This window comes from Nannobrachium achirus, assembly GCF_963921795.1.
Source record: "Nannobrachium achirus genome assembly, chromosome: 11".
NCBI classification, from domain to species: Eukaryota; Metazoa; Chordata; class Actinopteri; order Myctophiformes; family Myctophidae; genus Nannobrachium; species Nannobrachium achirus.
In genome coordinates, this window is record NC_137820.1 from 10,975,095 (window position 1) to 11,000,882 (window position 25,788).

Consider the following 25,788-nt stretch of genomic DNA (forward strand, 5'->3'; position numbering starts at 1 on the left):
GCGTCAATTCGTCGAATTTTAGAAGACAGCCCTACTAGTACCAGTGCGTAGAACAACTAGAAAGATCCAATTGGAAATTGCATGTGTGGTTGCCGTGACTATATTCTGCAGCAGGTTAACTGTCATGTGAAGCTCAACCAATATTCGAGCTAGCACCACTCCTCAAATGTGTTTCCTTCAATTTCCAATTGCATCTGGTTTCCATTAATTTCCAATGGCAGCGGAAAAGTTTATCCAGTGAAAGGTTTATCTAATGAAAAGAAAGTTTAATAAAGATTGGGGTAAAAGGCACAGTTTATTTATTAACACTTTGCCGTCCGAAATAGAATGGTGGTTGGTAGATTAGCCGTGAAATTTCTATTATTGTATTGTGATCTGAGACATAATATTATGTTTATAGACATGAGCCCGCCGCCCCTCCTTCTTGGACAGCGCCGTTGTTTTTTCTTTTTTTTTTTTTCCCCAGGTCATTAGCTCACCGTGATTTTCTCGATCTCCGTTGGGATAGAATGGGGGTTTTGGCCGATCATCGATCTCCCCGTGCGTTTCGCGTGCGCGATCCGTTCACGTAAATGTCCCCGCAAATAGTCCATGTGTGACTCAAGAGCAGAACTGAGAATTTTCGCTAGCATAGCCCCAAGCATGGCTGCAGTAGGAGCACTAGTGTACAGACAGCAAAGGGATGGCTGGGAGTAGCCTTGGAGAAGGAAAGGAGCTGACGTCACCTCTGCTTCATGTCAGACCGTGCATGAGCTATCAATGCACGAGTGGTGACTAGGGAAGGTTAGACGATCGCCGATTTTCGGATGAAAATCATTTATTTCGGTAAATACGGGAAAGTACGGGAAAAGACGACGTGGCTGCCCCTCCCCCCCTAGGAAGTCCGATATAGTACGATTTTAACATTAAGGGGCTCCCCGTGGCTTACAAAGGGTTAAGATTCATATATATATATATTTATATGAAAAAGTACACCATGAACTCCAGTGTCCCGACGACGGGTTGAATTTGCAGAACGCTCCACAATGCGACACGCTTTGAGCTTGTTTTGAAGCCACGTTTTTGACGAAGACATTTGGTGTAAATCGGGGGGAAAAAAGGAGCTGACCAAGTATAGACCCTGGTCATCTAAGACCTATGACTTGACACATGATTTGGATGAGGTATTGGAGTGGTTAATAGAACTGTATATTATGACTATAGTATACATTTGTCAGAACGTGTCAAAGTATCCAAAGCATGTTTCTGTTGATAACACTTGGTTCTTTTGGACAAGTGTGACACATGCTGACGCTCAATAACTGCCTGGCAATGTCCCAACTACATTGGCTGCTGTACCCGGTAGCCTTGCTTGTGTGACTGCTGCTGACTGTCAATGCTGTCTAAACAGACTGAGTCATAAGTGGCGTTTCCATAAACTTAAGCGCATTAGGGAAGCGTATTATCAGAAATGCGCATTTAGACTAAGTGAATTTAGCCCGTTTCCATTTGCGGGTGTCATTCGAATAAGGGTAGTAGTTCGTTTGGAAAACCAATAGGTGGCGCACCTTTTCAGTCCTACGACATTCTATAACTGCAGAAGAAGAGCGACAAGCGACACAATAATGAATACAAAATGTCACGGGGCTGTTCTGAGAGCTTCGCCTTGCAACACACGCACGCACACGCACACAAACACATTAACGTATTATCCACACAACACACCATCGCATTGCTTCGCGCAATGGAGGAAAAAACGCTTCAATAAGGAATTTGTGTCCCATTTTGACGATGAGTTCACTTTTACACGTTTCCATCCATGCCTCTGTTACTCTCTCTGACTTTTATACCCTCTCTCTCCGTCTCCGCTGCTAAACTGGTCTGCGTGCTGTCTGCTTCTCATGCCATGGTGCCTGATTTATGATTAGTCGTATGACTGTGTGGCGCACGGAACAGTAGATTTCCAAGATCAAACTGTGTCCCTCCACGCTACGTTGTAGGGTTTGTAGATCAGGCAGTGGGCGTGTACTTGCAAGAGCAACATATAGCGAGTCAGTCCGTCACCCGTGCGCTGTTCCCATGCTGGTAGTGACTATCTCTATTTTTCTACAGTCTATGGACTATCTGGATATATTTCTGCTGATATAAAACAAACCTGTATGAAAAGTGTGTGCGTGGGTGGCTGCGTGCGCGCGCCTGTACATGTGTGTGAGTGAGAGAGAGAGAGGGAGGGAGGGAGAGATGGAGAGGGAGAAAGAGAGAGAGAGAGATCTGTCGATCAGCAGCTGTCTTTCTCTGACGAACGCTGTACAATGGACGTTAATTAAGCGGCGGGGGAAAGTGTTATATAGGAGGACGATATGGACCAGAACGTCATACTTTATTCGAATGTATTGTCTGACCCGTTTCCATTCACTTTTGCGCATTTAGTTTATCCGATTAAGCCTCAAAATCCTCCTCCTCCAAGCGTATAATCTTTTTTGCGGATAATGAAAGTTTATTCGCAAATTGAAGTGTTTCCATAAAAACATTTAGCGAATCAGCCGTTAATGCGCAAAAAGTAGTTTTATGGAAACGCCACTATAGTGATCTTCTTTCTCACTCCCTCCAGATTTCAAGACGCCTACCGCCACAGTCCTGGCCCTGCGCTGTGAGCGAGCCTTCTGCGACGAGGTGACCACTGGCCAGGAGTGTGGAGTAGTGCTGGACCGAACGTCCTTCTATGCCGAGCAAGGAGGTCAGACCTTTGACGAGGGCTACATGCAGAGCGGCGACGACAACGCAGAAGACGTAAGAGGAGAAACCGAATTGCACTTTTGCACTCGCTGCAGGAAAAAACAAATGCCATGAGCCAAAGAATAGCCTTGTTATTGACTTGTTGCTGTTGCTCATTGAAACCCCCAGACAAATTAACACTCGGGTGACTGAAAATAAAAAACTACCTCTCTGACTGCATTTATAGGTCAAATTGACAGGTAAATTCTCTCCCTTTTTGCCCAGTAGAGCAACACCTCCTCCCCTGCTGCCAGCGGGGGTTCTATTGTCTGTTGTTCTATTGACAATAGAACCCCCACTGGCAGCAGGGGAGGAGGTGTTGCTCTACTGGGCAAAAAATTGAAAGAATTTACCTGTCAATTTGACCTATAAACGCAGTGGTATAATCGTACATTATTTCATACTTAGGAAATGTTTCGGAAGGGGAAATTTCTGAGACCTTCACAGGGAGAGTTATTGCACTTTGCAATTTCAAAATCGGCCAAAATGACCTGTTAGTCACCCATGTGTTAATGAGCTAGTGGTGATCATTAGTTACAGTTAGGAATGCATGAGCTTGTTTTAATACAGTACTGATTCTCTCTCTGTAGAGGATGGAGTTTACAGTGAAGAACACTCAGGTCAGAGGAGGTTATGTTCTTCACGTGGGGACAGTCTATGGAACACTGAAGGTCGGGGACCAGGTCACCTTGCGCATAGATGAGGTGAGAATGTGTGTAAAACACACGCACGCACGCAGGCACGCACGCACGCAGACACACACACACACACACACACACACACACACACACACACACACACACACACACACACACACACACACACACACACACACTCCTTTTGAGCAGGGGTCTTCAACATTTTCAGGCCAAGGACCCCCTACTTGAGAGAGAGATGAAGCAGGGACCTCCACAACCTTTTCATAGATTCCATATAGTTTCATCGTTTGACAGCACAATCATCAGTGTATTTTGGATTGATGCCAATTCGTGTTTTCAGATATTTAACCACTTGAACCTTCAATACTTAATAAACATGAACTTTCACTCTGTACTTAGCCCACTCTTTTTCCCCTCTACATCAAACGTCTTTGCCGAAAACAGCCTATCAACTATTTTTGGCCAAAGTTCAAGTGGTTAATATGAAAAGGAGAAAAAAGTTTCTATCGCTCAAAGATTTGGAGGACCCCCTGTAGTAACTCTGAAGACCCCCTAGGGGTCCCAGACCCCCTGTTTAAGACCCTTACTTTTGCGTATATGAATTAAAGTCAACAGTTTGTGGAAATGGCCAGTATGACACACTGCAGTGATATTACATTGTATGGAAAAGCTGACTATACATCCTTAGATTTCTTTAGTACTTTCTTTCACCTTTTTATATAGTGCTGGAAAATGAAATGTAACAAACAAACCAACAATCTAGCCTTTCACTGCTTGTTCCAGTAAAGAACAATGAAAATACCAGGCATTGCACAAAATGTACCGATGGTAATAATAGCCCAATATCGAATATTCTGTGAACAACATACAAATGAACGGCACTGCTCCACTTGAACACAAGCAGAACAAAATGGATCAGTGGCCCACAGCAACATTGCAGCCAGTGTTGATTTCGTCGACTAAAACTATGACGAAAAATGTTTGTCGACTGTGTTTTTTTCACTGACGAAAACTAAATAAAAACGAAATAAAAACTAAGCCGTGGTGACTAAACTAAGACTAAATATATTGACAATTTCGACAAAATAAAAACTAAACGTTAGGGAGGGACTAGTGGAGAAGAGAGTCATTTTATGTTTGGTTGCTCTCAGGTTTTGCGTGCTGAACATAGCAGATCTACAAGCTCACAACGCGCCGCAGCGCGACGCGTTGTGAGCTTGTAGATCGGCTATTTTCAGCACCAAGTGTAAAATCAGTCATTACGATCCCATCAAGGCCTGCCAAAATACATTTCAGTTGACTAAATCAACTGTAGATTTAGTCGCCTAAAATCTCATGATATTTAGTCGACTAAAATTAGACTAAAACTAAAACTTTTCAGGTGACTAAATTATGACAAAAACTAAATGACGTTTTATTCAAAAGACTATGACTAAAACTAAATCCATATTTGCGGTCAAAAACAACACCGATTGCAGCCCGTTCTTCTTTCTACCAGGCTCGTCGAAAACCCATCATGAAGAACCACACCGCTACGCACATCCTCAACTTCGCCCTGCGCGGGGTCCTCGGAGAGGCTGACCAGAGGGGGTCCCTGGTGGCCGCCGACCGCCTGCGCTTCGACTTCACCGCCAAGGGCGCCCTGAGCACCGGCGAAGTCCGCCGCACAGAGGAGATTGCGTGTGCCCTGATTCGAGATGCAAAGGTCAGTTTTTGTGTGGCGGGGGGGGGGATGCATATTGACAGTTCTGTATCGGAATGGCCATACGGCTGCTGGGAAATGTTGCCGTTGGCAGAGGATAGACCAGTGGCGTCAGTTCAGAAAAAGCTAAGGTATGGCAACGTGACTGGTGTCTTGCACGCGCGCCTTCGCGCGCGTGCAAGACACCATTCATGTTGCCATACCTTAGCAACAGGCATGATACATTTATTTTAAGAATACATTTTTATTTTTTTCCCCCGTTTCTATGGATTCGTGGGCTGAATATGGCAGCCTGGAACGGTTGTTCAAGTGCAGCTAAACTTGGCATGTTAGTAAACAATTAACAATAATGCATTGCACCTGTGCAGCTGACCTGCGGAACCTGGGAATATACCATTTTGTCAAGATGGGGAGAATAAAAGTGTGGAGAATGTAATTATAATACCTTGTTAAAGTGACCATGTTGTGAAATTTTGCATTTGTAGTTATTTCACTGTAATTTAACAACATAATAACCAACACAGTAGACAAAGAGATATTCATGGATTTATATAAGTAACTTTTATTTTTTATTTTCTGAGCTGTGCTCTGTTGGACATAATCTGATGCCAAGCCTCCAGAAACTTAATCTTAATCTTTCTCTCCCACCTACCTGCCCTTGCCCTTGCCCCAGCCCGGGGCATTTTGAAATGATTCATTCATTCTCTAGTCTGTTCTCTGTAGAATGGCCATTGTTTTTTTATCTCAATGGCTTCCTTCTCTGATGGCAGTGTCATGGGATACTCTACCCCCCTGGTAGCCGTGATTGGCCACAGTGACAAAATTATTATGAGGAACATATACTGGATGTGTTTTCTTTTTGTTTTCTCTTGTTTTTTTGAGAGCAATAAGAATGTCGTAAAATGAGACTGTACGTACAATATGTCTGGCAATGTCACTGTCCATATTGCTCAACTAGGCACATCACTAAGAAGTCTTGTTTTTGGAAAGAAGTACTTGTGCCTTATTTTTGGAATAAAGTAATTTGCTACCTCAGGGTCTTCTCCTACAAAACGAGTAACGTCCATTTCCCTGTACCTTCCTCCAGGCTGTGTACTACAAGGACGCCCCTCTGGCTGAAGCCAAAGCCATCCAGGGTCTGCGTGCCGTGTTCGACGAGACGTACCCGGACCCGGTCCGAGTCGTCTCCATCGGCATCCCTGTGGAGGACCTGCTAGGTGACCCCAACAGTGCTGCTGGATCACTCACCTCCATCGAGTTCTGCGGGGGAACGTAAGGATGCTTCCTGTCATTGATGGCATTTTCTGTTCATTCACTGAGCAGATCGGCAAGTCTGATGGCCTAGCCTGGCATTTAAATCTGTGCCACATCTCGTGTACCTGGACTGGGTACTGCGAGCTTGTAGATCTGCTATTTTTGAACAATTGTACCTCAAATATTTGCTTCTGGGGGGTCCCTGGAACAACATATTTTGAAATGAGGGTCTGCGGCCAAATACATGTAATTTTGGGGGTCCTTGACATGACATGAAAAAGTTTGAGAACCACTGATTTAGAAGAAGGATTTAGAAGACATTTATAGAATCGGGTAAAAAATATTCAAAGACTTGCACAAATGTTCATGATTTTTCAAAAATAGCTGATCTACAAGCTTGCAGCGCGACACCGAGCTTGTATATCTGCTATTTTTCAATAGTTAAAGCATAAAATCATGGTTAAAGTGGTTCAAATCTAACGTGACACAGATTTGCATTCAGGCCTAAATGGCTTAATGGAGAACAATTATACTCCAGTAGGTTAAAATGTTATCCTGCCACATGGTGAATCTGGTGATGCCTTGAGCCCGCCTGCAGAATACTCAAACTAAGATCCATAATTAAACGATTAACAAATGGGAAGCCAAGGTTTCTAACATTTCTAGCTGTTGCTGCTGCCGTCGTTCACTTACGCTTTAATTTTGAAGAGCCTCGGAAGCTTTGTGCGTGTGCACGTGAGTGTCCACTAACGATTGAGGAGGATAATCCATTTTGTTTACAAACGCTCGCGAAACTAAAATCCAAACCGGGGCCGACCATCGCGGTAAAGTGTCGCCGTGAAAACAGGCAGATCTCTGCTTCCCTTGCGTTCTTTGCACCTTATTCATAGATAAAGCCCTTTTTATGTTTCAGCATAGAATAGAAATCAATGCAGCCTAGACGCGCCATTTTGTTTCTCTGCGAGCCACGTTATGACGTATGGACCAGGGTCTTTCACAGGGTACATAGGATGCATGCAGCTGCATGTAACCAAGTTAACCCTTTGTCTCGTTGAGGGACAAAGGGTTTGGCACAGCGATCTCCAGTGGCCGTATCTCGTTACTGAACGAGTTTGGCCCCCAAGTTGTTAAAGGACCAGGTCACCTCTGGGACAACCAGATCTTATTTTATTGTTGTGTGGGACACGATCAACACAATCCTGAGTTATTTTTTGTGTTCAATCTGTGTTTTTAGATATTTTAGTATTTCAGCCGATTTCAGCATGCTACAACTGGTCATATGATGCAAAATGCATCATATGACCAGTTGTAGCATGCTGAAATACTAACGTATCTAAAAACACAGATTGAACACAAAAAATAATTCAGGATTGTGTTGATCGTGTCGCACACAACAATCAAATAAGATCTGGTTGTCCCAGAGGTGACCTGGTCCTTTAAGATACAATGGCGGTGTGTTTCATGGTGGCTTTGTTTTGACTGGCCTACATCCGCCATTTGACCGAATCAAGTTTCACAGAGGCCTCAGTAAATAAGACAGGAAATAGTGAAAGTTACTGCAGTACATGCTGCCGCAGTGGGTGATTCATACACAACCCTCTGCCTTTTTAACGACCACCCATCTGTGTGTCTGCTTTGAATACACTTCTCTTGTTTACTCATTTCCAGCACAGCTGTCAGCGATTACTTGGCGTCTCCCGCCATTCTCTGAATGGATTTGAACGCGTGCAGGTGCATTGTGCTTCAGCTCGTCACGACGGCTTGTATTATATCACCAGTGAAAAGGAGGTTGCCAGCTGGTTGCTGCCCATCTACCTGGTGCTTTGAACGTACTGTAGCAATAAGCTTAGCAAGGGATCACAGTCACACAGCTGCGCTGCGTCACGAGGACAGCGGCAAATGGGTTTTCCGGAGCACAATTATTTAGTAGACAAGCTGTGTGTGTGTGTATGTGTGTGTGTGTGTGTGTGTGTGTGTGTGTGTGTGTGTGTGTGTGTGTGTGTGTGTGTGTGTGTGTGTGTGTGTGTGTGTGTGTGTGTGTGTGTGTGTGTCTGTGTGTGTGTGTGTGTCCGTCCGTGTGTGTGTGTGTCCGTGTGTGTGTCCAAAACCGTTTGTTTTGTATTTATCATTTTTAAAATTATTTAAACTAGTGAAAACAGACGATCTACAAGCACGCAACGTGCTTGTAGATCAGCTGTTTTCACTACTTTTTGTGCGATGGCCTTGTGTGATGAAGCAGCAGAAACTTGGAGATACGAGGTTTCTGCCCGACAGAAACCTCGGGCAGAAACCATGCGCGGTCTGCCATCGCATTTTGTTAACGGCTAAATGTCAGTAAAAGGTTACTTTCTGGTTTGCAGAATTCAACAGAACAATCAAGAGGAGTATTGGCCTGAAGGTTTATGGAAAATACTGTAATTAGAAATAAGAACAAACTAAATGAAAGGGAAAGAGACAGTTTGGTTCAGCTGTCATTTGCACATTATTTGTAATTTATATTGGGCTCGGCTAGAGGTCCAGACGAGGTCTCCTTTTCTTTTCTTTTTAATGAAAACATGTCAAATTGCAGGAGCAAAGCAGCATGAGTTCTACATATTTTACCACTGGGCTTTTAAAGCTGCTGTTTGTGTTTTTGGAAAAAGAGAAGACCCAACATGTTTTCTGAGTTGGCTTTGATGAAAATATTGTAAATTATGGAGGGTTAGGCACATCTGCATAAGTTGTTTTCCGTCTGCAAGTCTCACCACTATTCTCCAGACCCTCTTGTCTGTTCCAGACAATAGAGCGAGCCATTTCTCATAGACTATACAAGGTTTTCACGTGGCATTTTTGCTGTCTGTGTGTGGTTCCGTTTTTTATGTGCAGTGTATAGTAGATGGTTATTTCAAAGCAGACAGTCAGTACTAGAAATTAAATATAAGAACAAATACAGTATTTATTGATTATGCTTTTTTTTTTATTATTAATAATAATTTAGCTCAAATCTGTCTTGCCTCCCCTTTTTCCTTCCACCAACATCAAGTTAGTTTAAATGAAACTGGACTTAATGTGGTCTATCTAAATCAGCTCTTTATATCGTCATCAAACTCCAGAGTTTTATTCAACTAAAAAGAGGCACTGCACTAATATTTATTGAAACGACTGTCTGTCTGTACGTACACATTACGCTTTCACAACATTGTCTTTGCTGTTTGATCTTTAGCAACGTCACGAACTCTGTATACTTCTTTACAGGTATTTTTTACACTTTGTGCTTAGGCCTGAACGCAAATCTGTGTCACTTTAGATTTGAACCACTTGAACCATTATTAACTATTAAGAAATAGCAGACAAGCTCACAGCGAGCTTGTAGATCTGCTATTTTTGAAAAATCGTTAACATTTTGTGCAAGTCTTTTTTTTACCCGATTCTATAAATGTCTTCTAAATCCTTCTTCTGAATCTGTGGTTCTCGGAACGTTTTCATGTCAAGGACCCCCAAAATTACATGTATTTGGCCGCGGGCCCCCATCTCAAAATATGTTGTTCCAGGGACCACCCAGAAGCAGAGATTTGAGTTACAAATGTTCGCTTTTAAAAGACATATATTCAAAGACTTTGTGATCGTGATATTCAAATCACGATTTTTCAAAAATAGCAGATCTACAAGCTCGCAGCGCGCTGTGAGCTTGTATATCTGCTATTTTTCAATAGTTAAAGCATTAAATAATTCTAGGCCTAAATGGGTTAAATGTACACTCTGAAAAAAGGGAGCTGACATGCACATCCCTAACCCAAGTTGGGCAGGTGCTGAGCGACGGGTAGATACTAAAAGTCTGAAGAAGAGCAGTGTGCTCGAAACGTCACTTATATTTGGTGCAATAAAAGCACTTATTCGCATATGAGCCCTCAGTGTGCTAGCGTTTTATGTCCACTCTGCCTTCTCCTCCTCTGCCACCATCTCCCTCCTGCAGCCACCTGCTGAACTCCAGTCACGCTGCGCCCTTTGTCATCGTCTCAGAGGAGGCCATCGCTAAGGGCATCAGACGCATCGTTGCTGTAACGGGAGACGAGGCTAAGAAGGTCAGCAACGCGCCAGACACACACAGATAGACATGCACATACACTCACAATGACACACACACACACACACACACACACACACACACACACACACACACACACACACACACACACACACAGGTTTGCAATTGCTACTTTGTGGGGACATTACACATAGTCTACTATATTTGTGGGGACATTCCATTCATTTTGAACCCTAACCCTAACCCTTAACCTAACCCCTAAACACCTTGTGGGGACCTATTAATTTGTCCCCACATGGTTTTTGAGCGGTGGTCACAACGCTCCTATACGTGGCCGTGTGTGTGGGTCTGTCTGTTTGTCTGTCTGTCTGTCTCCGTGTCCGTAGCCTGCACTCCTGCAGTAACCTTTTCTGACCACACATGTTAAGGGAGGGGCGCTGTTGCACACACACACACACACACACACACACACACACGCACACACACACACACACACACACACACACACACCACCGCTCAGTTCACACGAGTGTGATTTTTTCCTCCGATTGTACTATCTTTGTGGGGACATGAGGTTCCCACAAAGTAGTAATTCCCTGTCCACACACACACACACACACACACACACACACACACACACACACACACACACACACACGCACGGACATGACTACACAAAAACAAGACACAGCCACTGCCCCTCATTCGTGTGCTCGCTTGCACAAAGTACATGGGCTGCGACTATAGATTATTTAGTCATTATTCTATTGATTACTTTTCAGTTAATCTAATAATCTTGCAGCACATTTCCTTTTCATACATTTTAGTTTTTTTAGTTAAAACATTAATTGTTTTTGTTTTTGCAAATTGATTCGTCTGATTAACAACTTAATCCCCATTTAATACTTTGTCTCATCAATGTGTCGTGCAAAAATAGCCAATCTAGAAGCTCACGGCGTGTTGCAATTGTTTGCTGTTTTGGGCAATTGATTATTCCATTAACATCAATTATTCTAATGGATTAAACTGATTTGTTTAATCCAAGCGGTACAGATGAAAACACGTTATACAGCCTTGGACTTGAGTGTACATGCCCTGCATTACAAGATCTATCATGATCGTACTGTAGGTGTGTTGTTGATGCTGTGTCCAGAGTCCAGTGTTCAGCATTCAGTGACTGTTCCACGGCTGTGCAGCCTCTCTTTCTAACTGGCTGCTGTGTGAGGCTGCTCTGTGCTTGAGATAAGGCGCACTGTGGTCAGACTCTGTGACCTTGTATGTTCAGTGTTGATATTGTCCATATCAGCCAGCCCTACATCAAATACAGGTCGCATTCTTCTGCTGAGTCACCATATCTGGCATACAATACAGCAGGGGTTCCCAAACCTTTTTGTCTCAGGGCACCCCATGAATATTTTTTTAATCCGAGGCACCCCTACATTATAAGTTTCACTCCCAGCACCTTAAATTTATAGAATATCGTCATTGTCGGGTGGAAACCTTGTATGTCCAAAACTGTTCGTTTTGTATTTATCATCTATACGATGTACTAAACTAGTGAAAACAGCAGATCTACATGCACACAACGCCTCGCATCGAGAGGCGTTGTGTGCTTGTAGATCAGCTGTTTTCACTAGTTTTGTGCGACAGTCTTGTATGATAAAGCAGGGCTTTGCTTTACCAAAAGACGTACACATTTGAAACTTGGAGATACGAGGTTTCTGCAAATTCTGCCCGACAGTGACGATATTTTAGTGATTATGTTGTGAAGAAAACGTTGAGATAATAGCCATTTTGGTTAGAACTGACTGAAAATATCTTTGTACTTCAAGTTTAAAATGATACTAAATATTTTTTCAAGTGTCCAAATAAATTCCAAATATTATCAAATGATCTCGCTGCACCCCAGGGTGCCCGTCACCCACTTTGAAAACCCCTGCAGTACAGTATACTTGAGGAAACTGTAATTAGGAAAGCTAAGAAAATAATTGCCGACCCCTCCCATGTCCTGTGTTCAGAATACGAACCGCTACCCTCTGGCAGACGGTACAGAGTCCCAGGGAAAAATAAGGAAAGACTGATATACTGTTATTGTAACTTTGTAACTTTCACCGCTTCCTAGGGCTGTCACAATTATTACATAATCGTCTAATCGTGATTATTTGACATAAACGTGATTATTTTTCATAATCGTCATAATTGTTTCCATGTTGAAAAATGTTCATATTAAAAAAAAAAAAAAAAAAAAGTCCAAAATATTGGAAATAGCAGATCTACAAGCTCACAACGCGTCGCGATGCGACGTGTTGTGAGCTTGTAGATCGGCTATTTCCACTATCAATGTTCTTTTTAAGTGTAAAGTTGTCAAATATGTCAGTAATTTCTTTGTATATTTTGATTGTGTCATATCTGCCATGTGCAACTTAAAAGCCTAAAAGCCAAACAGAAATGTAATTGTCAACGACAAAAAAACACAATTAAAGCCTTAATCGCAATTATTTGAGTGACAAATAATCGTCATGTAAAATGTCATAATCGTGACAGCCCTAATTGTAACTTTATAACTTTCACCGCTTCCCCAATCTGTTTCTCCTCACTCTCTCTGTGTCTTTTTCTCTCACCTCTAATCTACCCCATCTGTTCCCTCTCTCTCCCATCACCATGCCTCTCTCCAGGCCCAGAGGAAAGCTGATGCCTTGCGTCAGTCTTTGTCGTTGCTGGGTGAAAAGGTGAAGGCTCAGACAGCCCCAAACAAGGACGTCCAGAAAGAAATCGCTGACATGACAGAAGTAAGAATCTGATTGTGTTGTGTGCTGTTAGGTTAGGTGCGGTTAAGACATCTTTAGATTTTGACTTTGGTCAGTCACACGTGTGTGTGAGTGATATACAATAGCCAGCTCTTGAATTTTAGAAAAATGATTTACTGAAAGGAAGGTCTGTCAAAATGCACTGAACAGATCTGTATGTGTGTGTGTCAGTGTTGATTTCGTCGACTAAAACTATGACGAAAAATGTTTGTCGACTGCATTTTTTTTCACTGACAAAAAACTAAATAAAAACTAAGCTGTGATGACTAAAACTGAGACTAAATATATTGACAATTTCGTCAACAAAATAAAAACTAGACTAAAACGTTAGGGAGGGACTAGCGGAGAAGAGAGTCATATTATGTTTGGTTGCTCTCAGGTTTTGCGCGCTGAAAATAGCCGATCTACAAGCTCACAACGCGTCGCAGCAACCAAGTGTAAAATCAGTCATTACGATGCCACCAAGGCCTGCCAAAATACATTTTAGTTGACTGAATCAGCTGTAGATTTAGTCGCCTAAAAATGTATGATATTTAGTCGACTAAAATTAGACTAAAACTAAAACTTTTCAGGTGACTAAATTATGTCTAAAATTAAATGACATTTTATTCAAAAGACTTTGACTAAAACAAAATCAAAATGTGCTGTCAAAAACAACATTGGTGTGTGTGTGTGTGTGTGTGTGTGTGTGTGTGTGTGTGTGTGTGTGTGTGTGTGTGTGTGTGTGTGTGTGTGTGTGTGTGTGTGTGTGTGTGTGTGTGTGTGTGTGTGTGTGTGTGTGTGTGTAGTCCCTTGGCACAGCAGTGATCTCCCAGTGGCAGAAAGACGAGATGAGAGAAGCTCTGAAGGCCTTGAAGAAGACCATGGACGACCTGGACCGCGCCAGTAAGGCCGAAGTGCAGAAGAGAGTCCTGGAAAAGACCAAGGAGGTGATTGACGGCAGCCCCAACCAACCGCTGCTCGTCATGGCGATGGAGAGTGGCGCCTCCGCCAAGGTGGGTGAACGAGAATCAATTTCACTCGCACATTGGAACGTAAATGGCTGGACAGTTAATAACCATGAACTCAGAACAGTTATTCTACAATCACTAGATCCATGCATCATTTCTTTGAATGAAACTCACCTACGTGGAGAGGGCATTATTGTCATTAAAGGATACAAATGGTTCGGAAACAATAGAATAACACACGTAAGAGCAAAAAGAGCGTCGGGGGGAGTGGGGATCCTTGTAAAATCATGTTTATTTGCAAAATATACAATTAAAATAATTGACAAATGTATGGATGGAATTATCGGGTTATCTTTTAAGCATACGAATTTGGAATACTCTTTTGTTATATTCTCATGTTATTTACCTCCAGAATTATCTCTGTGGGGCAGAGACGCAAATTTATTTTTTTGTCATTTATTAAGTCAAGTTTATTTATGCTCAGAGATGGATGCCATTTATATATGTGGAGATTTAAATGCGAGAATAGGTGGATTAAACGATTTCATTCCGGATATTGATAGTATTCCATCCCGAGTTGCTTTAGATGATGTTGTGAATAAGCATGGAAAAATGTTGCTTGTATTCTTAAGAGACTCAAAAATGTGTGTAGTCAATGGTAGGATCTGTCCTTTGGAGGATAATTTTACATCCGTGTCTTCAAAGGGAAAAGCAATTGTGGATTACATTATCACCCCTTTTGACTGTCTGATGAATTGTTTTGAATTTAAAGTTTTATTGGCAAATGAGATGGTGGAAAATACTGGGTGTAATGATTTAAAAAGAGATCGTTGTCGAGTGCCAGACCACTCTCTGTTGTTTATGAAATTTCATGTTGAGCTTGTAGAATCTACATCTGATAATGTCGCATCTCCTACACAACCTACAAAAAAACAGGTTAGGAGAAATATCTCTGGGGCCTTCCTTAGTTCCAATATGGCTCAAGTAGCAATGAGGAATTTAATTAGCAAACTAGAAGTTTCGGCCCAAAAGCAAGATGAATTGGATAAGTGGTATGATGAATTATGTAAATTAATTCATGAAGAATTAAGGAAGGATGATACTGGATCTTCAAATTTAGAAACTGTGATTGGGGAATGGGAGAAGGGATCTGGTCCTTTGTCAAAAATTAATATAGGTTTTGATGAGAGCTTTTATGCCGATAGATCCTCACAGAAGAGAAACTTAGATGAACAAAACAGTGACAACGATCTGAACAGAGCGCTGAGTAGGGACGAAGTTCAACAAGCAATTGACAATGCTAAAAGAGGAAAAGCCCTGGGTATTGAAGAACTGTACAACGAGGTGCTCAAGTCACCTAAATTGTTTGAGGTCTTATATGGTTTATTTAAATGTTGTTTTAACTCTGGTATTCTGCCTTCCATCTGGCTTAAATCTGTTATAAACCCAATCCCTAAGAACTCTCAAGATGATCCAAGGGTGCCATTAAATTACCAAGATATTAGCCTACTTAGCACAATATATAAATTGTACTCATCTATTCTAAACCGTAGGTTAATGACGTTCTTGGAACATAATCACCTTTTAGAAGATGAACAAAATGGTTTCCGTAAGAATAGGGCCTGTATAGATCATATACACACAGTAAGCACTATAATTAGAAATAGAATCCAGGAAAATAGATCAACCTTTGCATGTTTTATTGATTTCCAAAAAGCTTTTGATTGTGTGGATAGAGAACTTCTTTTATTAGAAATTAATGGAAACTTTTATTCTGCCATCCAGTCTATTTATAAGGCACCTGTGGCCTGTGCCAGGTTAAATGACCATTATACATCAAGGTTCCCCACCCCATCAGGAGTTAAACAAGGGGATTCTCTTTCCCCAACTCTCTTTGCTATTTTTATAAACGATTTAGCAAAAGAAATAAAACAGCTGGGAGTGGGAATAATATGTGGGGAAACGAGGGTGAGCCTTTTGCTTCATGCAGACAATTTAATATTCATGGCAGAAAATGAATATGACCTGCAAAAAATGTTAACTTGTGCTGATGGATGGTGTAAGAGATGGCGCCTATTGATTAATCTAAAAAAGACAGAGGTTATGGAATTTCGAAAACCAGGTAAGAAAATAAGTGAATATCAATTCAACTTTGGCAGTAACAAACTTCAATTCACAAACAAGTACAAATACCTTGGACTTATCTTTGATGAACATATGTCATTTTTACATGGTACATCAGTGCTGGCAGACTTGGCAAGCAGAGCATTAGGAGGTATCATCGGAAAAAATGAAAATTTAAAGTATATGGGATATGCTAAATATACTGAGTTATACCAGTCTTGCGTCTGTCCTATCATGGATTACTCCTCTGGAGTTTGGGGATTCACACCTACAAATTTTAGCAAAAGTGTAGATGTGCACAATAGGGCTATTAGATATTTTCTGGGAGTTAATCAATTTGCCCCTGTAGCTGCTGTTAATGGTGATATAGGATGGATACCATGTGAGGTTCGGTGGAAGATTAATGTGGTACAATTGTGGAACAGAATGCTTGACCTGCCATATGATAGGGTGGCAAGAAGGATTTTCAGGTGGGATATTTCAACAGGAGGCTATTGGGCACAGAAAATGTCTGATCTTCTCCAAGATTATGGACTTAAGCATCTGTGCATTCGCAGGCAGAGGGTGAATGTGAGGATGTTCAAGAAATTGGCCATGATAAAATATAGTCATAAATGGTTGGAAGAATTAAATGCCAAAACTAAATTACATACCTACCGTCAGTTTAAAACTGTGTATGAATGTGAAAAATATGTTGTGTATGATCTATCTAAGAGCCAGCGATCTCTGTGTGCACAGTTTCGCTTTGGAATATTGCCACTACACATTGAAACGGGACGATACACAGGAACAAAAGTAGACCAAAGGCTTTGTAGATATTGTGACCTTGATGAAGTGGAGGATGGAACCCACTTTTTATTGTACTGCCCTTTCTATCATGACTTAAGAAAAACACTTTTTGATCAGATTTTTGGTAAATCCCTGGACACAGTGGACAGTGATTTAGTTAAATATTTAATTGATAACTATACATTCGATTTAGTTAAAGATTTATTTGATAACCATACTGTCGCAATCTCCAATTTCATACATAAAGCCTGGAATAAAAGAAGACATGCAACTTATACATAGACTGTGGCACTGCGATTGATCATACCAACCTATCACTCAAGTGTGTTTCTTGTTCTGTTTCTTGTCCATTCTATCTTTGTGCCTCTCTCTCTCTCTCTCTCTCTCTCTCTCTCTCTCTCTCTCTCTCGCCTATTGATGTACTTTTGATCAGAAGTATACAGTATGCAGTATTATTGTATTGGTCCCACCCTAATTTACAGTACACTAATAAGACAGAATACAGCCATAATAAGAAATAATGTATTGGTTATTAGAACTAATATTAATTTATTAAAGAAACAAAGACAGAATAACAGAAAGAGCGAATACATTCTCTGGCACCGGCACCTGCCGCGTCCGCACGACCGACAGTTCGACCGGTAGTTCGACCGGCAGTGGCGCTGCATCGCCGGCGATAGGACCGGCGGCCGCCGCACGGACCGGCAGTTTGACCGGCAGTCCTGGCCGTAGGACCGGCGGCTGCCACACGGACCGGCAGGTCCCGCCGCAGTAAACTGCCGGTCCGTGCGGTGGCTGCCGCAGCAGTTCTGCAACAGTTGGCGGTGCCAGAGAATGTATTCGCTCTTTCTGTTATTCTGTCTTTGTTTCTGTCTAATAAAATAATATTAGTTCTAATTACCAACACATTATTTCTTATTATGGCTTTATTCTGTCTTATTATTGTACTGTAAATTAGGATGGGACCATTTTATTTTGTTTATTTATTCATTTTTGTGTCAGCATGTTGGCACTTGAAAAACTGTTATTTAAATTGTCTGAATAATCCCGTAAGGGACGGGCTGTGAAAGGCAGCCAGATATGAAAATAAAATCATGTATTCATTCATTCATTCATTCATTCATTCATTCATTCATGGACAATTCTCTTCCAATACAAAGGAAATAGGAGGGGTGGATGGGGATTGCATCAACAGTATATGTATGCATGTTCTTCAGCAAACTAATGCTCTGTTCAGTTTTCCATTTGAAACTGTAAACCGTGATGCATCTCTAGTCTACACTGTAAAATACCCTCAGAACTGCTGGCTAGATCAGCTTTTTTCCTATTCGTTGATGGACGTTATAAAATAGTTAATGTTGCTCTAAACGACGTTAAAAGCACTCTTGATGATTCACAGAATGAATTGGTGATTAGATTAATTATAGCACTGTAATGACCATAATGCAGTACAGCTCCCCGGACCGCAAGTTGTGTCTCATCCTGCCATTTGATCGGCCAGTCTGTCTGGTGATGGAGAGTGTCTGTCCCCAGACGCAGCTCTGAGGATCGTGTGTGAACTAAGAAATGGCTCATTATATGGTGTCGTATCACAACGTGGAGCTGAGCAGCATTGTATTGATCCCACAACCAAGATCATGTTAAATCCCAAAACAGACATTCCCTCTTCTCACTCCCTCCGATCATTCTCTTAATGTGTCTGCTCACTATTTGACAGCTATGATGGGCAATCCAGAACCTTGACCTTCCATTACCTGAAACTTTATAGAACCTGTGAAGTTGATGTGTTTTGCATTTTTATTTACACTTCCATTAAAACCAGAACCACCCCTGAAACAAACGTATAAAAAAACATACAAAATTATAAAACGTAGAAACTTCTACAACTCCTTGTAAAAAAAAAGGTTTTGAGTTTTACTAGTATACCGTAGACATAGCAGGTCCCAAATTAGGTTCTGAGAACCGAGCCATCATAGTGTATAGAAACAAACCCAGAACCTGTGAAAAACTTGACTCGGCTCACTTAGTTCTCGTGGTTGAAACTAACCATTCGTCATTGCGTTCCCAACCTGTCTGCGAATCCCTCCTTCACCTTGCTCCTCCTCCCCTCCTCTCTTGCAGGCTCTGAATGAGTCACTGAAGCTATTGAAGACCCAATCACCACAGACTGCTGCCATGCTCTTCACTGTAGACCAGGATGCTGGCAAGATCATCTGTTTATGCCAAGTCCCACAGGTAACACACACACACACACACACACACACACACACACACACACACACACACACACACACACACACACACACCACACACGTGCATATATCACTGTACAGCTTCTTCTTATTTCATCCTCTCTCAATGTCTCTATTTCTCATTTGTCCTTTCTCTCCATTGATATTTCTCGATTGATTGATTGATTGATTGATTGAAGAATTTATTTGAAGTTTGCATAGGAAAAACTACAGTTTCATGACAGTACAAATCACTGGTACAATGTCAACTAAAAGGAGATCCTAGTAAGCTTTTCGCCTTATTTACACAGGAACCACTTTATGTATCTCATATAACATTGAAATAAAACAAGGGAAAAAGAAACAATAGTATTAAAGTGAAAGGAAAGGACCTCCCCTTTCCCTTTACAAAGGAAAAGGGGAGGTAGGTACTCTATGGGCTTAGTTTTTTATTTCTCTTTATCTCTGTTCTTTTTCACTCTCAATCTTGATTCCTCTTATTTTTCTGTCTATCTTTCTCCTCCATCGCCAGGACGTGGCTAACCGTGGTCTGAAGGCCAAAGAGTGGGTTGACGAGCTCCAGGAAGTGCTGGACGGCAAAGGCGGCGGCAAGGACACGTCTGCCCAGGCCACCGGCAAGAACACACACCGCCTGGAGGAGGCGCTACAGATGGCCAACGAGTTTGCACGGCTCAAGCTGGGAGAGAACTAGGAGGTGTTGAAGTACAAGGGGGAGGGGGTGGAGCAGACTGGGATGTGAGAGTCAGAATGAATGGTGGGATCTGTGGCGGTGGAGGAGAGAAGGGGAGAGGAGAGAGAGGGAACCTCCATTTATTCTTCCTTTCTATCTTCCCTTCTTCCTTCCACCAGTCTTGTTTTGCTTCCATTTAAGTTATCACTGATACGATACTGTGGTTGGTACAGAATGAGATTGCTGCTTTCCCCTCCGTTGCTGTTTGAAATATGACCACTGACGCGGCTGTGCCTAATGGTAAACAGACACACCATGACAGATTTATTGGAGTAGGAAGATCATTCAGACTCATTACATTGAAATGGTCCTCTCCTCTCTGGGAACTCAGTCATAAATAAACCTGCCTAGGAACAAACGGTTTTAAAAGGGAAACAACAACATAGACAGGTGCATGTAGCTTCATTTTGTCTGTGGTCTATATATGACAGCTATAAAAGCTAATGATGTTCAGTAGCACCCGTCCTATGGGGTCCTTATGTCCATTTTGCCCCTCTCTGTCTATTTACTTCCTGCTCTTATGTTGTTTCTCATCTCAAACAAGTCCCTGGAACGTTTGCTGCTTTGATGCTTTTGATGAATTGTACAAACTCTTTTTTTTTGGGCACCTCATCATGCCTCCTTTGCTTGGCTTCTGCTCACAGATAATTAAGCTAGCGAGGTCCAAGCACAAAGTGAATTTGACATATTTAATGCTGAAAGGACTGGGAAGGTTTACCAATGTAGTTCATGATTCCACTGATAATTCTTCAACCATCTACAAAATCATCATTGAGGGGTGTTGTCTGCGAAAGCCTGTGTTCTCCCCTGTGATTGGTTGCCCCGTTGACAGTTATAAGCCAATCGGTGCTGCGTTCTTGTTAGTGACTAATAGTAAATGCATATTAACACACACTTGTTATAGTTCTGTGGAAAGTCATTGTCCTGACACTGAAACGACTTGTTTTATCATTGTAACTTATCCATGTCTGAGAAGTTCATAGATGAACACAGAATAAATACTGATGAATGCAAAAACATGTTCTGTTTTCCTCTAATAACTATTCAATGAATACAGTGTGTGTGCTGACTGCTCCAATAACATTTAGTTATTAAGATTATCTTAAAATAATATAGATATTATTTCCATTCGGATGATTTACCACATTTACCAACTCGATACAAGGTAGCATAGTTATTTGAAAGGCCTCATTTTTCAGCCCATGAATCGATTATTCACTTTGTCCTCACTGCAAGGAAAAATCGAGTAGGGTTTCTAAAAATCCTCATACAGTAGGTTTCAAATACTACTACAAATCTGGGCCCTAACATTTTGTAGAGAGTTAACTGGTTAAAGCTGACAACCAAGTCATGTTTAAAGAAGGATTTATTTGTTCAATAGCATAATAAGATGCAGTCTGTGATGATCACATAATGATACAGATTCAGGTTCAATGTAGTAAATACAAATGTACTGGCTTAATCCAGTGGCAGTCTTCAACCTGATAGATGCTTCAGTAACAAAGCGCTGTGTGGGCATGTCCGTCGTACGACAAAAACATGTTTCGAACAGAAGAAACCTGTGTAGTACTGTAGTTACATGTCGCAGGTGCTTTTTCACCAAAGCATAAATCAGGCATAACTAACCAACAAGGCAACAACGCAAGGACTGTACAGTGATGTGGACTGACGCAAACCACCCAAAATGAAAGGTTAAACTTACTGAGACCATGTTCTTTAATACTGACACGGTAAAATAACACCATACAGCAGTAACTGTGTGGCTATTGATGCTTTGACACTGTTATCCACTCCTTGTATTATTGTCCTCATTATGAGACTATTCCACTGAATTTTAATCTATCTTATAGATCCCTTACAGGTAAAGTTATGCACCAAGCAGTATTTTGTACAGTAGTTGTAGTTTTGATATTACCGTGTAAGTTTACATACAAAAACATATATAAAAGATTTACTGCTGATGATTCGTTCACTCCAAAATTGTTTCTATTGTATGCATGTGGGGGTGTCGATCTCCATTCCGACATGTCGCCACTCCGAAATTGACTTCTTATTGTCGGAGTGGCGACACTTCCATAGGGGTTAAGTTTAGGGTAAGGGTTAGAGATAGGGTTAGTGTCGGAAAGGAGACATGTCGGAGTGGCGAGGTGTAACCGCATGTGGTAGCCTTAAAGTCTTTTTGATATGTACAGTCTGCAATAGGATGATTTATACTTGGTTGAATGCCGGTGTAGCTGATCTACAAGCTACGAGATCTGCATTTGTTGATGTGCAACATAGCCTGCAACCAACTATAAATATAGATATACTGTTCAACACAAACCAAACCAGTGATCTAATGCAAGAAAAATACACAAGACTGCCCTAACGGAACAACTTCACAGCCCTAAAATTAAGGATATGCTGGCAACCTCTGAAGCAATATTCCTTCAGATATACTAATACTCTTTTCTCCATCTAACTATGTTCATTTTGTCCGAGTTTTCAGCTTTGATCTCCGCTGCAGGCTGTATTGACCATATCAACGTACCAATTTTTTCCTGCAAAATCAGCTTTGTACGTCAGAGGGTTGAGAATTAAGTGGTACGTCCAACCATAAGAAATGTGGGAGATGGACTTCCTGAATGAGCTAAATACAAAATAAATAGCTCCTTTACATTTGGTATTAAAATCCCAGTGCAGATACAAGATACTAGAAATTGTGTAGACAAGCATCCAAGGCACAGATTTTTGTCAATTCAACCCAGGCTAAACAGAAACGTCCAATCCTACACGAGTTGACCTTTTGCTAAAAGTCAACTTGTTGACCTGTCTAAATATAGGCTCTTGATCCACTTACTTTGACACTAGGATTTTAATGTCCTATGTAAACGAGGCACACAAATGTAGAAGATAGTGGTTCTCAGACTTAAACCTCATTCACTGTTTTCAACTAAATTACATTTATTGAGTTTATACTGTAACTGACGTTCAGTGGCTCTTATTGTGGCTTTCTCACACGGAGAAAGGGATATGGGTTGTTTGATACATACAGTATGATACATATTCAATTTTGGGGTGCCATCCCATTTAGTTTTTGGAAAAATCCAAGAGTGTAAGCATAATTTGAAAATACCTAAACTAAAATGAATCTTGACTGAAACCAGCAGTTTACAGTTTACAGTTTAGGCATTTAGCAGACGCTTTTAATCCAAAGCGATTTACAATAAGCAGATACAACATCACAATAATAAACAGTTGTTGTGGTTGTTTTGGGAATCCTGCCTTTGAAAAGTGATGTCGGGAGTCACCCTTACACCAGTATGCTTTTAAATCCCTCTTGCATTAGGTGGTGATGCACAACTGCTACAGTACCTTCAAGGCAGCACCATAAATGGGTCACAGAGTTATTGGTATACCGAGGATTCTATTCTCTGCTGCTCTAATTTAGAACAGTGAGCCAGTGAGTAGCTTTAACATGGATCTAATTTAAGACGGATCTCATACATTGGCTTCTTTTGCAATCCATGGCTGGGTGTTATTAAACTGGTACAGATCTGGTCTTGTATACGTGATGATGTAGCCTACTTGAGTTTACATTTTGTAAAGCAGTTGAGCAAAGTCATGTGTTCTTTGGGCAGAGGAATCGATTCTTTAATACAGGGAGATGGGAAATGGCAAATGGAGTTAAGTTAAATATTGCCAATAACACTCACAACCAAAGTCACAACCTTTGTTCCACTATGAACTATAGCAGTCATTTCACAGTCATGAGGCAATAATGACAATAAAGACCGAATGCTTGACTCTGTTTCCCTATAAACGAGACATTTGACAGTCGTGGGAGAGAGATGGGTCTATTGGGTTAGCAGGAGGAGAGGAGACCTACTTTATGTTATGAACGCCCCAGGAAAAAAAACTCACCAATGTGTGTCACATGTAAGTGAAATACATCACATTAGAGCTGCAGTGAAACTCCAATCTAATTTAGGACAGAACAGTAGAGTGAGTTCTCTTTTTCTATTCCCTCTCGCCCATTTTCTGTTTCACCCCCATTCTCCTTCTCTTATACATATCCATAAGTTCCTCATTCTTGCTCTCTTGTTCTCGCTCCCTCACTTCTATTTTCAGTGTGGCCTCAGCAGTCATTGAAAATACAAATTGTACTGTAGTTGAGCATCTTGCTGAAGAGCAAAGGTCTGCGGGGTAAGAGCAGACCATAAACTATGGGAACGATGCCTTATTTATTGGTTTTATTGATTCTCACATGTATGGCTGTAAGCCCCACTGTCTGCGGTTTGTCATTGTAACGGCCGGATATAAGAATAATACACATACCCTGATTTGTTTTTAACATTGTATTGCAAGAAAGTCAATTGACCTACTTTCAAACTGACACAATAATATGTGTTTTGGAGGTTCTCTAGAATGAAAAACCTACTGCAATTCCATTTAACCTGTAGTGTAAGAAACTGTATGACAATGTACTGTGTACAGCTGTATCATGTAGATGATGTTATGATGATTAACTTCATGTACTAGCTCTAAGTACACAGAAGCTGGTATAGTTTTTTTGTTAACTGGATGCATTATAATTACATTGTGTTGATCGGTGAAGATATGGCCTCCTTCACTCAGGATTATTTATGTCTTCATTGTCCGCAGGAACACATAATGTCCTGCCAAAACTGCACTTAGAAGTGTTTAATGTGACAGAAACACTCTAACTCATCACTATCATTACTGGTGTGTTCCATAGCCGTTCTGAAATCACACACAGAAATGTGAAGCTTTTTTCTTTTATAAGTAGCAATTGGACAGTCCTGCGTCTTTGTAGGGGGGAAAGGGAAGATATACTGGGTACTTGTGGTGGTAGTCGGAATCTGGTGTGGGACCTTCAAGCCTTTCTCCCATCTTCAAGATTCTTTTCACGTTGACATTGTACTGTTTTGTGGTACCCGGTTAAGTATAAACGTCTGAAAAATATATAGATATATTTAGTTGCAAATGGCCTAGTACTCATTCACAACGAGTCACAATGCATTTTGAGGTTTCATCATCCCTTTCATGCGCCTACAGCTTGCTGTGGATAACAATGTTTGTGTACAAAACAGTAAGAAGTTAACTATTGGAGACAACTGCACTTTTCCTGTGAAAGAAATATGACTTTGTATCTGTGTGTGTGTGTGTGTATGTACCTGTGTGTTGGTGTGTACAACATCTCAGAAGGCGGTCAAGGCACAGCTCTCAGCCAGGCCGAGGTGTGTGTGCGTGCGTGCGTGCGTGTGTGTGTGTGTGTGTGTGTGTGTGTGTGTTGCTGATGGGGCAAGCTGTAGGAGAACTGCGTCCAGAAGCAGGACAAGGCACAAAAGCATGACTTTGCGCACACATGTATGTGTGTGTGTGTGTGTGTGTGTGTGTGTGTGTGTGTGTGTGTGCGCGTGTGTGTGTGTGTGTGTGTGTGTGTGAGAGAGATATGACAAAATCTATATACAGTACATAAGTGGAGTCAGCCAGACCGATTTTTCAAAATGAGTCCAGCTCAATGCAACAGCATCCTATAAATGCCATAATGTGCAAAACAAGATACCAAATATTGAAAGCGGATGAAATACTGCGACTATTATGTTAAGGGTCAATGTGTGGTTAGACAATATATACACATCCTGATCACCTGATGGAACTAATCTGAACAGTGGAAGCACATATCTCTTCATCACCATTAGGCACCAGCAGGACCCAACATCCAAGTCCAGTCATTTCA

General features: G+C 41.4%; 1 protein-coding gene across 1 annotated transcript in view; it reads left to right on the forward strand.

Annotated features, from left to right (window-relative positions):
- Positions 1–21,045, forward strand: part of LOC308293750 (alanine--tRNA ligase, cytoplasmic-like) — a 40,832-nt gene extending 19,787 nt beyond the window's left edge. Inside the window, exons 12-20 of the mRNA XM_080736370.1 lie at positions 2,591–2,769; positions 3,345–3,458; positions 4,912–5,118; positions 6,203–6,387; positions 10,322–10,430; positions 13,069–13,182; positions 13,989–14,195; positions 19,185–19,298; positions 19,827–21,045. Of these exons, the coding sequence (XP_080592496.1) occupies positions 2,591–2,769; positions 3,345–3,458; positions 4,912–5,118; positions 6,203–6,387; positions 10,322–10,430; positions 13,069–13,182; positions 13,989–14,195; positions 19,185–19,298; positions 19,827–20,006 (1,409 nt within the window). The 3' untranslated portion in view covers positions 20,007–21,045. The remainder of the gene's footprint in view (positions 1–2,590; positions 2,770–3,344; positions 3,459–4,911; positions 5,119–6,202; positions 6,388–10,321; positions 10,431–13,068; positions 13,183–13,988; positions 14,196–19,184; positions 19,299–19,826) is intronic.
- The last annotated feature ends 4,743 nt before the right edge of the window (positions 21,046–25,788 follow it).